We start from the raw sequence: 11,247 nt of genomic DNA, 5'->3' as shown, positions 1-11,247 counted from the left end.
AGCTCTGTCCTCAGGTGCTAACAATCTCTTCAAATTAAAGTCAGATGCCAAACAACCCTCAGACCAAGGAGACCTGCCTACAGCTGCATTCCACCCACATCGTTGTCTAAATCTCCAAAGTCCTCTGGCCCCCACCTGTGCCATCTTTGATAACCGGACTCACTCTGTAGGCAATCAAGGCCGGGGCTCTAGAACTCTCACACCATGATATTTACTTGCCTTTCTATCTGGATGGTGAGAGTTTCCAACAAAGTCTTTGAAAAAGAAGCAAAGCAAGTAAGAACGCCTTGTTCAATAGCTTCAGATGGCCAGTGAGTTCATGCCTCAGCTTTTCCTCTGTTGGTAATTCTGGACAGTTGTAATATTATGTTCACATGATTCTTTCCACTTTAATATAAATATAAATTTGGCTTAAATTCTATTTTAAAAAAAGGCCAGAATTACTTGATGTTATTTTTTTTAGTTGCAATAATCTTCTACTTCTTAAATCCAGATTGCTTGGATTGGAATACACATATGTGTATTATATATACATACGATATCTCTAGGTATAATAGATATATAGATATAATATCTAATCCCTCTTAAAATAGTACCCAGATAGTAACAATGTTTTCATTCCCATAGTGCTTTGTTGTGAGTATAAAGTAGTTAAGTGGTAGCTCTGGGACTTAAACTCATGGAGATTTCATTGCCACTTCATAGTGTGTCCATAGCATCGCCTCAAGAGCCGGGCTACTATTCCCGCTTACAAATGAGGAGACTTAAGGCTCAGAGAGATTAAATGAGCTGCCTAATGTCACAAGACTAAGCAGAGTCAGAACTAGAATCCAAGTCCCTGCTCTTCTCAATATGAGGAATACGTGAGTATATTTATTGAAGCAGCATTGACAATAGCATAAAAACAGAAACTCACTGGATGACAATAGGAAAATCAATGAAATAATATATCAAAACAATGGGATATGATGTTGCCATATGACTTTAAATAGTAATAATTAGGATGATAGCTACCATGTATTGAATGGGTACTTTGTGACAGGAACAGTGACAGCCCTTTATGTAAACTACCTACTTTTGGTTTCACAACTCCATGACACAGGCACTAGTATTGTCTGCATTTTACACATGAAAACTGAAGTTAAAATACATCACTTTCCCAAGGGAACTCAGGGAACAAGAACGAGATTATCTGGCTCTAAAGCATGGTTTCTCAACTTTGGCACTATTAACATTTTGGACTAAATAATTCTTTGTTGTGAAGATCTGTCTGTCCTGAGCATTGTAGGATATTGATCCCTGACCTCTACCACCAGTTGTGAAAACCAAAAGTGTCTCCAAACATTGTCAAATGTCTCCTGGGGAACAAAATTGCTCCAGGTTGAGAGCTTCTACTCTAAAGCATAGGCTTAACCATTATACTATATACTGTGTCCAATATCACCAACCTTCCTACAGAAACATAGTGGTAGAAATAAATATTTATAAATATCGTATGTGTGTACATACAGATGTATAAATATGTATATTTATACATTCTTTCTATATAGGTGTTCATTCACAGACATAGTCATAGGATTACTTGAGAAATAGGTTCTGAGACTCTCAGATTTGATTGCAAGAGGTTTGGGTGGGAAGTGAGGAGGAGGGTCAGGGTTCCTGGGAACCTTACCTGTGAGGAAACAAGGGAAACAGGATTGGCCAGAGGGGGAACTAAACTGCAGTGCAAATTCACTGTTGGGACAGGCCTCAACAATTCTGTGGGGAGCTCTGGATGCCCCTTACACCTGTCCTGATGGATACAACAGCTCTCCTCTCTCCACAGACCAATCACCAGACGTGGGCTATCCCCAAGGAGGAGCGCATCCTAGAGCAAGGTGGCTCTCCCTGAGACAAGGCTGAGGACAATTCCAGGGAAAGGGCTCTCTGAGAGCACAACAGCCACCAACATTCTCCTACCTGGGGACCAAATGTCCTCTCTGCCCTGAAGTGGCAATCTGGGTGATTGCCTCTACAGATACATGTAAGAGTATTTTTATTGTTTATTAATATGTTTATTGTTTAATTGTAACTCGCTTAAAATATATAAGCATGTGGACCAGAATTGGAAAGTAATAAGCAAAGGAAAACAGGAGCACTATGAATAATGATTGTTTTTCTTTTTCGAAGTTAAATACAAGGATGTTACCATCAAATTGGTCTTACCCTTTAAAAGAAGTGCTGAGTTCTCAGAAAATACAATTCATAGCTTTAACAATGTCATATATTATACATTCATATGGCTATAATGATTCCCAAGCCAGTTTATCTGCTGTATGCAGGGAGCTTCTAAGCACCTTGATGTGTGCTAACCTAATAAATCTTCTCAATAACCCGAAGGTAGGAATTTTTGTTAACAATTTAACAGAGAAGGAAATTGAGTTTCTAAAAGGTTAAGACATGCAAGATCTACCTATCTGGTAAGTGATGGAACCCAGGTTTGAACCTATGCACTAGGACTCTGAAGTCCTTCCAACCCGGCTTTACCCCTTTTCACATGGTATCCCTGACATCCCCTTGCAATGGCAGTAACTTTTCTTCTCGTTTTTCATTTCTTCTTTAAAAAACAAAGAAACGGCAGAGTAATAAAGCTATCACTGTAAGACTATGCTAAAGGATAAAAAAAAAAAATTGCCTTCAAATTCCCCATTTGAAAGTCTTTTGAGATGTAATGTCTTTTAGATGCCAGTGGAGATTGTAAGAGTAAAGTTATATTATTTTCCTTTAAAGAATCAAGTCTCTCTTCTGCTCTCAACACAAAACAGGAAGCTTTACAGATAACCTGTTTGAAGAATGATTCTCTCAGAGTCGAGGCTTTATGTTCTCAAGAGACTGAGAACTCCAATCTGTCAGAACTCAGAGGGAACTGCCTTCAAGCTAATCACTAGGGACCATCTCTCATCCTCTGGGGTGCTATGGAAAATTCAACTCAAATTCATTAGCAATCTGAAAGCTAATTATTTCACCAAAAGATCTTAGTGAATTTCTATATTAAAAATTCCCAGCTGGGGCACCTGGATGGCTCAGTTGGTTAAGCACCCGACTCTTGATTTTGGCTCAGGTTGTGATCTTAGGGTTGTGAGATCAAGCCCCGCATGGGGCTCCACGACCAGCTCAGGGTCTGCTTGAGATTTTCTCTCTCCCTCTGCCCCACGCCCCAAACACCCCCTCCAAAATAAATAAATAAATAAATAAGTCTTTTAAAAAAATTCCCAACCTCAAAAATGGTCCTTTTCTTCTCAGAATGGCCATGGCCTTTATAACAGCCAAGCCCCTTAGAACCTTTCTCCCACTGGAACACATATTGTACATGCCAGGTGAACAAGGCCTCCAAAAGGGGCACAGGTTGGTCATCACAATGGATACTTTATTTGAAATGGAATGCATTTTGAAAATATGAAAAATAAATCACATCTCTCCAAAATCATTTGAGACATATTTACACAAATTATGACCACACTATTAAGTTCACAAATGTGACATTTTCTAAAGCATTTGGTACCTGGTGATGCTTGGTTTTCAGAAGCCGACATTTGCATATTCTAAAACTAAGCATAAGACTGACAGTGGAATGTAATGGACAATAGTTTTATCTTTCTTCTCAAAATAAATACAGTGATCCAGAAGGACCACCTATTATTAAACCTTCCCCAATGCCTAACTGATCACCGACAGGTCACTTCAAAGCAGGTTGCCGTAGGTCTCACCAGCTTTTATGCAGATGCTTCCAGAGTCCTTCTGCTGCCTTCACTGGACAATCGTGCCCTGCCAGGAAAACCCTGTTGGATTCTATCCTCCATTTGGCAAATGTCCTGCCAACAAAGTCACAGACCCCTTTGTCATCCAATCTTCTGTAAATCTAGATTGGCTGTTCAACACTGCAGATCAAAAAGTCACCCTTCAAATTGTGTCAAGAATTTAGAAAACAGATCTTTAAAACCCATTCAACAGAATTCCACAATTAATACATCTTAGGTTGCTTTAGGTAAACATGCATATTTCTCTTGAAAGAATGATATACTCAATGTCAAGCTCTATAATTCCCAAGTTTAAATTTCAGGCTGCGGCTGAGGGCAGTTTATTGGTAAAGCAAAAGCAAATTAGCTTGACATTTACAAAAGAGAAGAAGGAATACTCCGAGGCCCATTTTCACCTACAAAGCTCTGAGCTCCATGGGACTGTTCCCGTCTCACTCAGGTCTCAGAACCTCTCTTCAGCCTGCCCCTGCCCAGGACACTGCAAATGACTGGAGCCCAACGAAAACCAAGTCACTTTCTCTGGGGACAGAAAACATGCAATGTGCTTGAACTCACACACTGGCAACAAACTCCTGTAGTGTCAGATTTAAAGTGAGGGGCCTTAAGAGAAACCGAGTGTTGGTGTATGAGGGCAGGAAAGAGTCAAAGCAAGCCTTCCTCGCAGTGTTTACATGGGAAGGGAGCTCCTTTAAGCAATGAGTTGCTTTTTGGTTTTTGTTTTACCTCCACTGGAAAAAACACATGAAGTGAAATTATAAAGTCGGGCTGATTTCTACATGATGAGAGAATCCCAGCTTCCTCTATGACAGAAATGATCACTTTGAAAGGGCCCTTTATAGCCATTTACTCTCTGACCTCAGCACTCCCTGTAGGGCACACACAGATCCATGTGCATTTCTGCTAAGAGTCTGTCTAAGGAGCTTCGTCATGAGGCTTAGCCTGCCCAGTGGTACTTGTTCTCCGGAACAACATGAAAGCCAGTGAAGGAAGCATGTGTGAGGCAAGAGAAACCACCTCCTGGATACTGGGAGCTACATATTTTTTCTTCTTTCATTCATTTGTCCCAACAAATAGTGACTGAGCTCACTGTGTCCAAGGCTTGGTGTCAACACAAGTTCAAGGACAAAAGTTCAGTTTCCAGATGGGGACATTGCTTTTCACGTCTTCTTCCATTCCTTTTCCAACTCTTTACATTGTGTTTATTTAAGGGGTGCATTTTCTATTGAACCTGTCCTTTCCTTTTTACTTTTCTTGGACTGAAAGAATCATTTTTACCTTTTTCCATGATTTGTCAGGCCTCAAAACACCTTAGGTGGTTTGTATCATTTTCTTACAGAATATGGTAGAATTTGGGCACTGACACATTAAGTGATTTGCATTTATACTTTGTTTTGTTGAGTTTTGGTAAGCCTGTTTTTTGTTGTTGTTGTTGTTCTGAAAAAAATGATTCAGCCATAATCATTTCAAAGTGTCAAACAACAAAAAACATCCTATTTCTCTCCTTTCTAATTTCTGAGATTTCACAGGTAAATGCTAAGAGGGGTTCAGACTAGAGAGCCACTAAGAGGGTCAACTCAATGTAAACCACAATAACAACCACAGCCATGGGGGGGTGGGGGCAGGAAAAAAATTTCCAGCAGCCAGGAGGGAGCCTGGGCATATTTTTTTGAACAACACTACCTAGCCTATATGTCAGCTAACAACATACAAATACCTTTTAAAAGCCCACGTGAATCTTCATTTTAAAAATATTTGGTATGGGCGCCTGGGTGGCTCAGTCGTTAAGGGTCTGCCTTCGGTCATGATCTCGGGGTCCTGGGATTGAGCCCCACATCGGGGGTCCCTGCTCCGCAGGAAGCCTGCTTCCCCCTCTCCCACTCCCCCTGCTTGTGTTCCCTCTCTCGCTGTCTCTCTCTCTGTCAAATAAATAAATAAAATCTTTAAAAAAAAATACTTGGTATGGACTTTACTTTTATAGCACAAAAACTTGAAAAACTATAGTTTAATCAGGGGTTATATGATCTGCATATATTAAAACAATACAATGAGACATTATCTAAAAAGCTCAGCAGTAGTCTCAAGAGAGGCCAAACCACACTTCAGAACTCCTCAGCTTTGCTGTCGGAACTGCCCATCATATATACATATATGTGTGTGTGTATATATATGCTTCTGACCTTTGCAGCATATTTTCATAGCTGTGACTTAGCCACTGGAAGTGGGAGTCCCTTAAGTTTTTCTTGCCATTTGCCTGAGTTTTTGTTTTTCCCCACAACTTTGCAGATTAGAGTTGTGGTCTCAAAATTTCGTCATTTAAGTATTGCACTAAAAAGTAATTAGATCTAAACTCCTTCCCAGGTGGAAGGAGAATAAAGACATCTCTAGCGTTAAATTCTACTTTCGTTTCTGTACTACCTAACTTAGCAATAGCCTAATACTGACCATTCCCATTTGGATGCTGGAAAAATACTATCAAAGACTTTGTGGGAAAGAGAATGGAAAACAGAGATCGTCAGTAAAGCCATGCAGATAGGAAGTGATTTTCAGCCCCAAGAGGATTTGTTATCAACTATGGCTCTTTTTAAGCTTAAGTAGCATCTGCCCTTGTGGATTTTGATCATCCTTTTGATTTGACACAGAAGACGGTTTGTTCCACCTTTTAAAAGCACATGCTCCCCCCTCCACCCCGCCCCTCAGACTCCTGAACAAGTAGACGTTAAAACAAGACTGGGTTGTTTTCTCACTGAAAATCCAGTGTTTATCCAGTCCTTCCTTTTTCAATTTCTGAGTTTAGTTAACCTAACTGGAAAACATAGAACCCTCAAATTTCTCACAGAGCAATAAAAAGCAAAACAGTTGGTTTCTCTCATCAACATTATTTTCAGTACAAATACAAAAAAGCTATGACTCCTAGTCCTTCAAAATATTTACAAACTGTATTTTAAACTATGAGATTCTAGAGTATATTTCTAGAATACAGTAAAAGGGTCAGAAAATGTGGTTCAAGTAGAGTGTGCAAAGCTAGAGAAGGGTAATCTCTAGTGTGAATAAGAGCACAAATGTTCTCTCAAACAAACTGAATGGTTTTCTCTTTTCCCCCCACTGTGTTTTTTGAAACGCCTAGTGCATTCATACTCAGAAATCATAGAAATCTCCTTATTAGTCTCTTCAAACGGATGTTATAAGCAAGGCTTTTCCTGCATTACACCAGCCCTACCATATATTTATGGTATGTTCATCCTGCCATCAGTTGGGTTATGTATTAAATATTTGGAATTAGACATCATTACTACGAATTTCCTTTTAGAAAAGCAATTAGATTTTCATAGTTATACAATTCTGAACATTTAGCTTTTTAAACTTCTATTCTACAGAAAATATGTCTAAGAAAAAAAATCTCAAAAAAAAGAAGTAATATCACAGAGTTTAATTTCAACCACCTGGCATAACAATGAAAGTGTCAGACCTTCTGAAAATGCCCTAGGAATAATGAATGAATTCTTAATGTTTTCCCCTCCACCACCCTTCTACTTTTTTTTTTCTTTTCCAAGATTAGAATTTACTAGGGAATAGGTTTTTGAAAATAAAGTTTCTTTTTTGGAAAATGGCCTACATTCAGAAATGTCTTAAAACAAGCATTTTTTAAAAAACTAATAAATAATCATAAATCAAAATACATTAAAATAAAATTACAGTACATCATTGCTCCTAGAAGGTCCACCACACTGGAAGATCCTTTCAAAGGTTCATAAATAAAGCCTTCTGGACTGAAACCGTTTCCTGCATTGTGATGAAGAGTATGCGGAAAACTAAGAGGAATCTCAAGTTATCAGTAGGGTGATGTCCAAACTACTTGATCTGGTGCGGGGCGGGGAGACTTTTGTTTTCGATTCAAGTGAAGACAATAGAAAGGTGCTCGTCCCACTTCCTCAAGTCCTCAAAACCTGGAAAGAAATGACAGGAAATTAAGTCATTGGCTCAGAATCCTCCAAAACCCAGCTCTCTTAGGCCAGTCCGGCGGACAAAGCGCGCTCAGAAAGACACAGGGGTCGCTCCCTCGAGTGTCCGACACTCGAGCGGCTCTGGTGACACGGACAGAGCCAGCAGCGTCGCTGGGAAGCGCACCACCGGACCCGCGCGGGCCAGGGTGCGCGGGAGGCCGTCCGCGAGGCTGCCCAGCCTAAATCCAGTTCCTCCATCCTTCCCCTCTCTGTCCGGCCTCTCCTAGCTCCTCCGGCTTGCTTCCCTTCTTTCTACATCTCCAGAAACTTGTAGTGACTTCTCATTTTCCCCTCCAAGCACCACACCCATGAATTAGGCTTCCTACTCCTCCCAACAGCCCGCGAGATCTCCTTGGAAAGGCTCTTGGTAGCCCGAGTTGTCGGGACCTTACCTTGTCTGGCCCGGGTGCTGCCCCCTTCAGGCAGAGTTGGAGGTGCTGCGGAGAAGCCTGTGCCCGTGCGGCTGCGAGAGCGGCTGTTGGTGCGAGTGCGGTAGTTGGTGTGGGTGTGGGTGTGGGTGCGGGTGCGGGTGCGGATACGGGTGGAGCTGCTGGGGCTGGGGCTGGGGCTGGGGCTTGGCATGGGTCTGCGGCTGAGACTGTGACTGGGGCTGGGGTTGAGGCTGGGGTTGGGGTTGAAGCTGCGGCTGCGGGGGCTGCTGCTGGACCAGGTGCTGCTGCTTCTGACGTGTGGACTTGACCGCCAGGATAGCCTGACGATTCTTGTACTGCACCATCTGCAGCGTGATCTCGGCGTTCCAGCCCTGGTCCTGCGGGCACCGAAAGTCGATCTCCTTGCCCTCGGCCATCACCACAGTGAAGTACATATACTTGCCCTTGCGCTCCACGCAGTCCACGGTCTTCATGTTGGAAAAGTGTAATTCCTTGAGCTTGACCGGCGGCTCGAGGCTGGCCACCGCGGGCCCTCCCGGTTGGGACGGTTCGGCCGGCCCCTGCCCAGGCTGTTGCTGCTGCTGCTGCTGGTGTTGCAGCTGCTTGGGCGGGATAAGCAGCAGCCCCTCCTCAGTGAGGATGCAGCACTTTTTCTTCCAGAGCTGCAGCAACCCGTCGCTGCGCTTCTCCAACACACCCTCCTTCAGCGCTTTGCAGCCACTGCTCTCCAACATCCTCCCGGCATAGGGAGGGGCGCCGCTCGGCTCGGCGTCTCCACTTCCAGCCGCCCGGGCCGGGGGCAGCAGCAGCAGCCGCGCGCCGTCCTCGCCCCAGCGGCTCCCGCGGCCGCCCGCCCGGAGCGCGCAGAGAAGGCTAACACGCAGGAAGCAGAGCGGCGGCGGTGGTGGCGGCGGCTCGGGATCCGGGCAAGCGGGCAGCCGCGTCCTGATGCGCCACAAGGTCCCGGAGCTGCGAGCCTCCGGGCCTCTGCCGTCCTCTTGCGAGCGCTCACTGAAGGCCACTGGCCGGGCCCCCTCGCGGCGCTTTTGAATGGGCCATCCCCCCCACCCCCGAGTGACACCCAGCGGAAAAGGCGGCTCCTGGCGCCCGCACCGCGGGGGAAAGCCCAGCTCGGAAAGGCGCTCTGCCGCCGGCGCACGCCTCATTAACTTGGGGCCTCTCCAAAGCCCGCCGCGTCCACGCCCCCCGCATCCCTCGCTCCGCCTCTCACCGCCCACTCGCTTCCGCGCTCCTTCCCGGCGCAGGCTGCAGGGACCCGAGCCCCGGAAACTCCTCTCCTCCGTCTGGGGCGACTGCCGAGGGCGCCCCAGCTGCCCGGCGACAAATGCCGACGCCCAGAGGGCGCCGAGAGGCCATCCTGTCCCGCCTATCCCCGGCCGGCAGGCTCTCTACCAGCATTAAATGAGGACGGGGGCTGCGAGGGTGGGTACGGCTACCAGGCAGTGCCTGGAATGCCAAGCTGTCTCGCTGCCCTCGAGAAGCGGCCCCGGGGATTCGCGATGTGCTCCGAGACCCTATGTAAACATCTGAGGGCACAAAAGCCGAGAGGACACGGTGTCTACACTCATGTTTGCTTCCAGTCATTAGCTCTTCTTGGAGCAGAGAGGGCGATTGTTAAGTCAAGGCAATAGGGCTGCCGTCTGTCCCGTTTGGAAGGGCCAGTAGAGAAGGGTGACCCACTTCAGAGGACGTCTCACCTTCCCTTTCTCGACCCCGGAGCTCTGGCACTAGCATATCTTCACCCAAGACACAGGCTCTCTAGATTCCTTCTTGACCCATCCGCACAGGCTGCAACATCTCTCAACAGTAACTCAACTGCAGCTACAGGTCCCGGGAATGTCCAGCGAGACCTCACACTTTAAGGCACAGCTTAGCCCTCCAAACAGCCGAATGGCCTCCGCGGGTCTCTCTCTTTGGAAACGCCTAACGGGCCAGATCGGTTTTGTAATCTCATTCATCTGTGACCTGGGGAAGGTAATGCTGTGCTCGCCCCTAGTTCCCTCCTACTACTCTCGCATCTTAAAAAATTCTGTAGGGGCGCCTGGGTGGCTCAGTTGGTTAAGCGACTGCCTTCGGCTCAGGTCATGATCCTGGAGTCCCAGGATCGAGTCCCACATCAGGCTCCCTGCTCAGCGGGGAGTCTGCTTCTCCCTCTGACCCTCTTCCCTCTCGTGCTCTCTCACTCTCTCTCTCAAATAAATAAATAAAATCTTAAAAAAAAATTCTGTAGATATTCTGGGAAGCAAGGCAGAATCAAAAGCACAAACTGAAACCAAACCTGTTGGCGGGGAAATTCATCCATTAGAGAGCCCCGACTGTGTACCGACCCCGAGAATACGAAGAAACACACGAAGAAATAAACCAGAGTTGGCCGAAGGAAGAGGAAAGACTGCTTCTTGTGCCCAAGAAAGGAGGGAGGACTTCGCTCATCTGCTAGTTTACTTTGGCTGAAACAAAGAATTCAACAAGCAAAGAAATGAGCGAGGAGCTTGGGGAGCAAGTCAAATCCTTTTTGTGTCATGCTGAAAAATTCGAACTTAACTCCAGGGTAATTGAAAACACAGAACTTTTAAACACAGGAGGGTCCTGAATCTTAGTATAAGAAACAATGTCTTAGCAAATGGGACCATTCCAGCACAGTCCTGAATCTGAACTGCACTTGGTAGGCTCTGAGAGCCTTCAAATTGTTAATGGATTGGGGCACCTGGGTGGCTCAGTCGTTAAGCGTCTGCCTTCGGCTCAGGTCATGATCCCAGGGTCCTGGGATCGAGCCCCGCATCGGGCTCCCCGCTTAGCAGGAAGTCTGCTTCTCCCTCTCCCACTGCCCCTGCTTGTGTTCCCTCTCTCGCTGTGACTCTGTCAAATAAGTAAAATGTTTAAAAAAAAATTAAAAAACATTGTTAATGGATTAGCAGTTTTCTATGGAGAAAGGCAATTATTAAAATCACATAAAAATTTCTAGTAAGATTGTTTTAAAAAATGAACAATTCCATATACCAGTGACAAACCCTGCACCTAACATCTCAGTTCTTTTGC

The 11,247-nt window shown here is 45.1% G+C and overlaps 1 protein-coding gene and 1 long non-coding RNA gene across 4 annotated transcripts; one reads left to right on the top strand and one right to left on the bottom strand.

Moving 5' to 3' along the window:
- Window positions 1-52: 52 nt before the first annotated feature.
- LOC112832690 (uncharacterized) lies at window positions 53-3,138 on the top strand. Of its 3 annotated transcripts, XR_003210427.2 has the most exons (4): window positions 53-311; window positions 706-863; window positions 1,826-2,023; window positions 2,770-3,138. It is a non-coding gene; the product is annotated as an uncharacterized lncRNA (long non-coding RNA). The 3 variants fall into 3 exon arrangements; XR_012380688.1 differs by lacking the exon at window positions 706-863 and having other exon boundaries at window positions 53-276; XR_012380687.1 differs by lacking the exon at window positions 706-863.
- Window positions 3,139-5,469: 2,331 nt separating this feature from the next.
- PHLDA1 (pleckstrin homology like domain family A member 1) lies at window positions 5,470-10,961 on the bottom strand. Its single transcript, XM_025883330.2, has 2 exons — window positions 8,191-10,961; window positions 5,470-7,741 (listed from the first exon to the last, which is right to left on the bottom strand). Exon 1 carries the CDS (start codon window positions 9,354-9,356, stop codon window positions 8,217-8,219), a length of 1,140 nt encoding a protein of 379 aa, XP_025739115.1. The 5' UTR covers window positions 9,357-10,961; the 3' UTR covers window positions 5,470-7,741; window positions 8,191-8,216.
- Window positions 10,962-11,247: the final 286 nt, after the last annotated feature.

This window comes from Callorhinus ursinus, unplaced genomic scaffold (assembly GCF_003265705.2).
Source record: "Callorhinus ursinus isolate GAN/ISIS: 27379988/994484 unplaced genomic scaffold, GSC_fseal_2.0 scaffold14, whole genome shotgun sequence".
NCBI classification, from domain to species: domain Eukaryota; kingdom Metazoa; phylum Chordata; class Mammalia; order Carnivora; family Otariidae; genus Callorhinus; species Callorhinus ursinus.
This window is presented reverse-complemented; position numbering and strand designations above follow the sequence as displayed.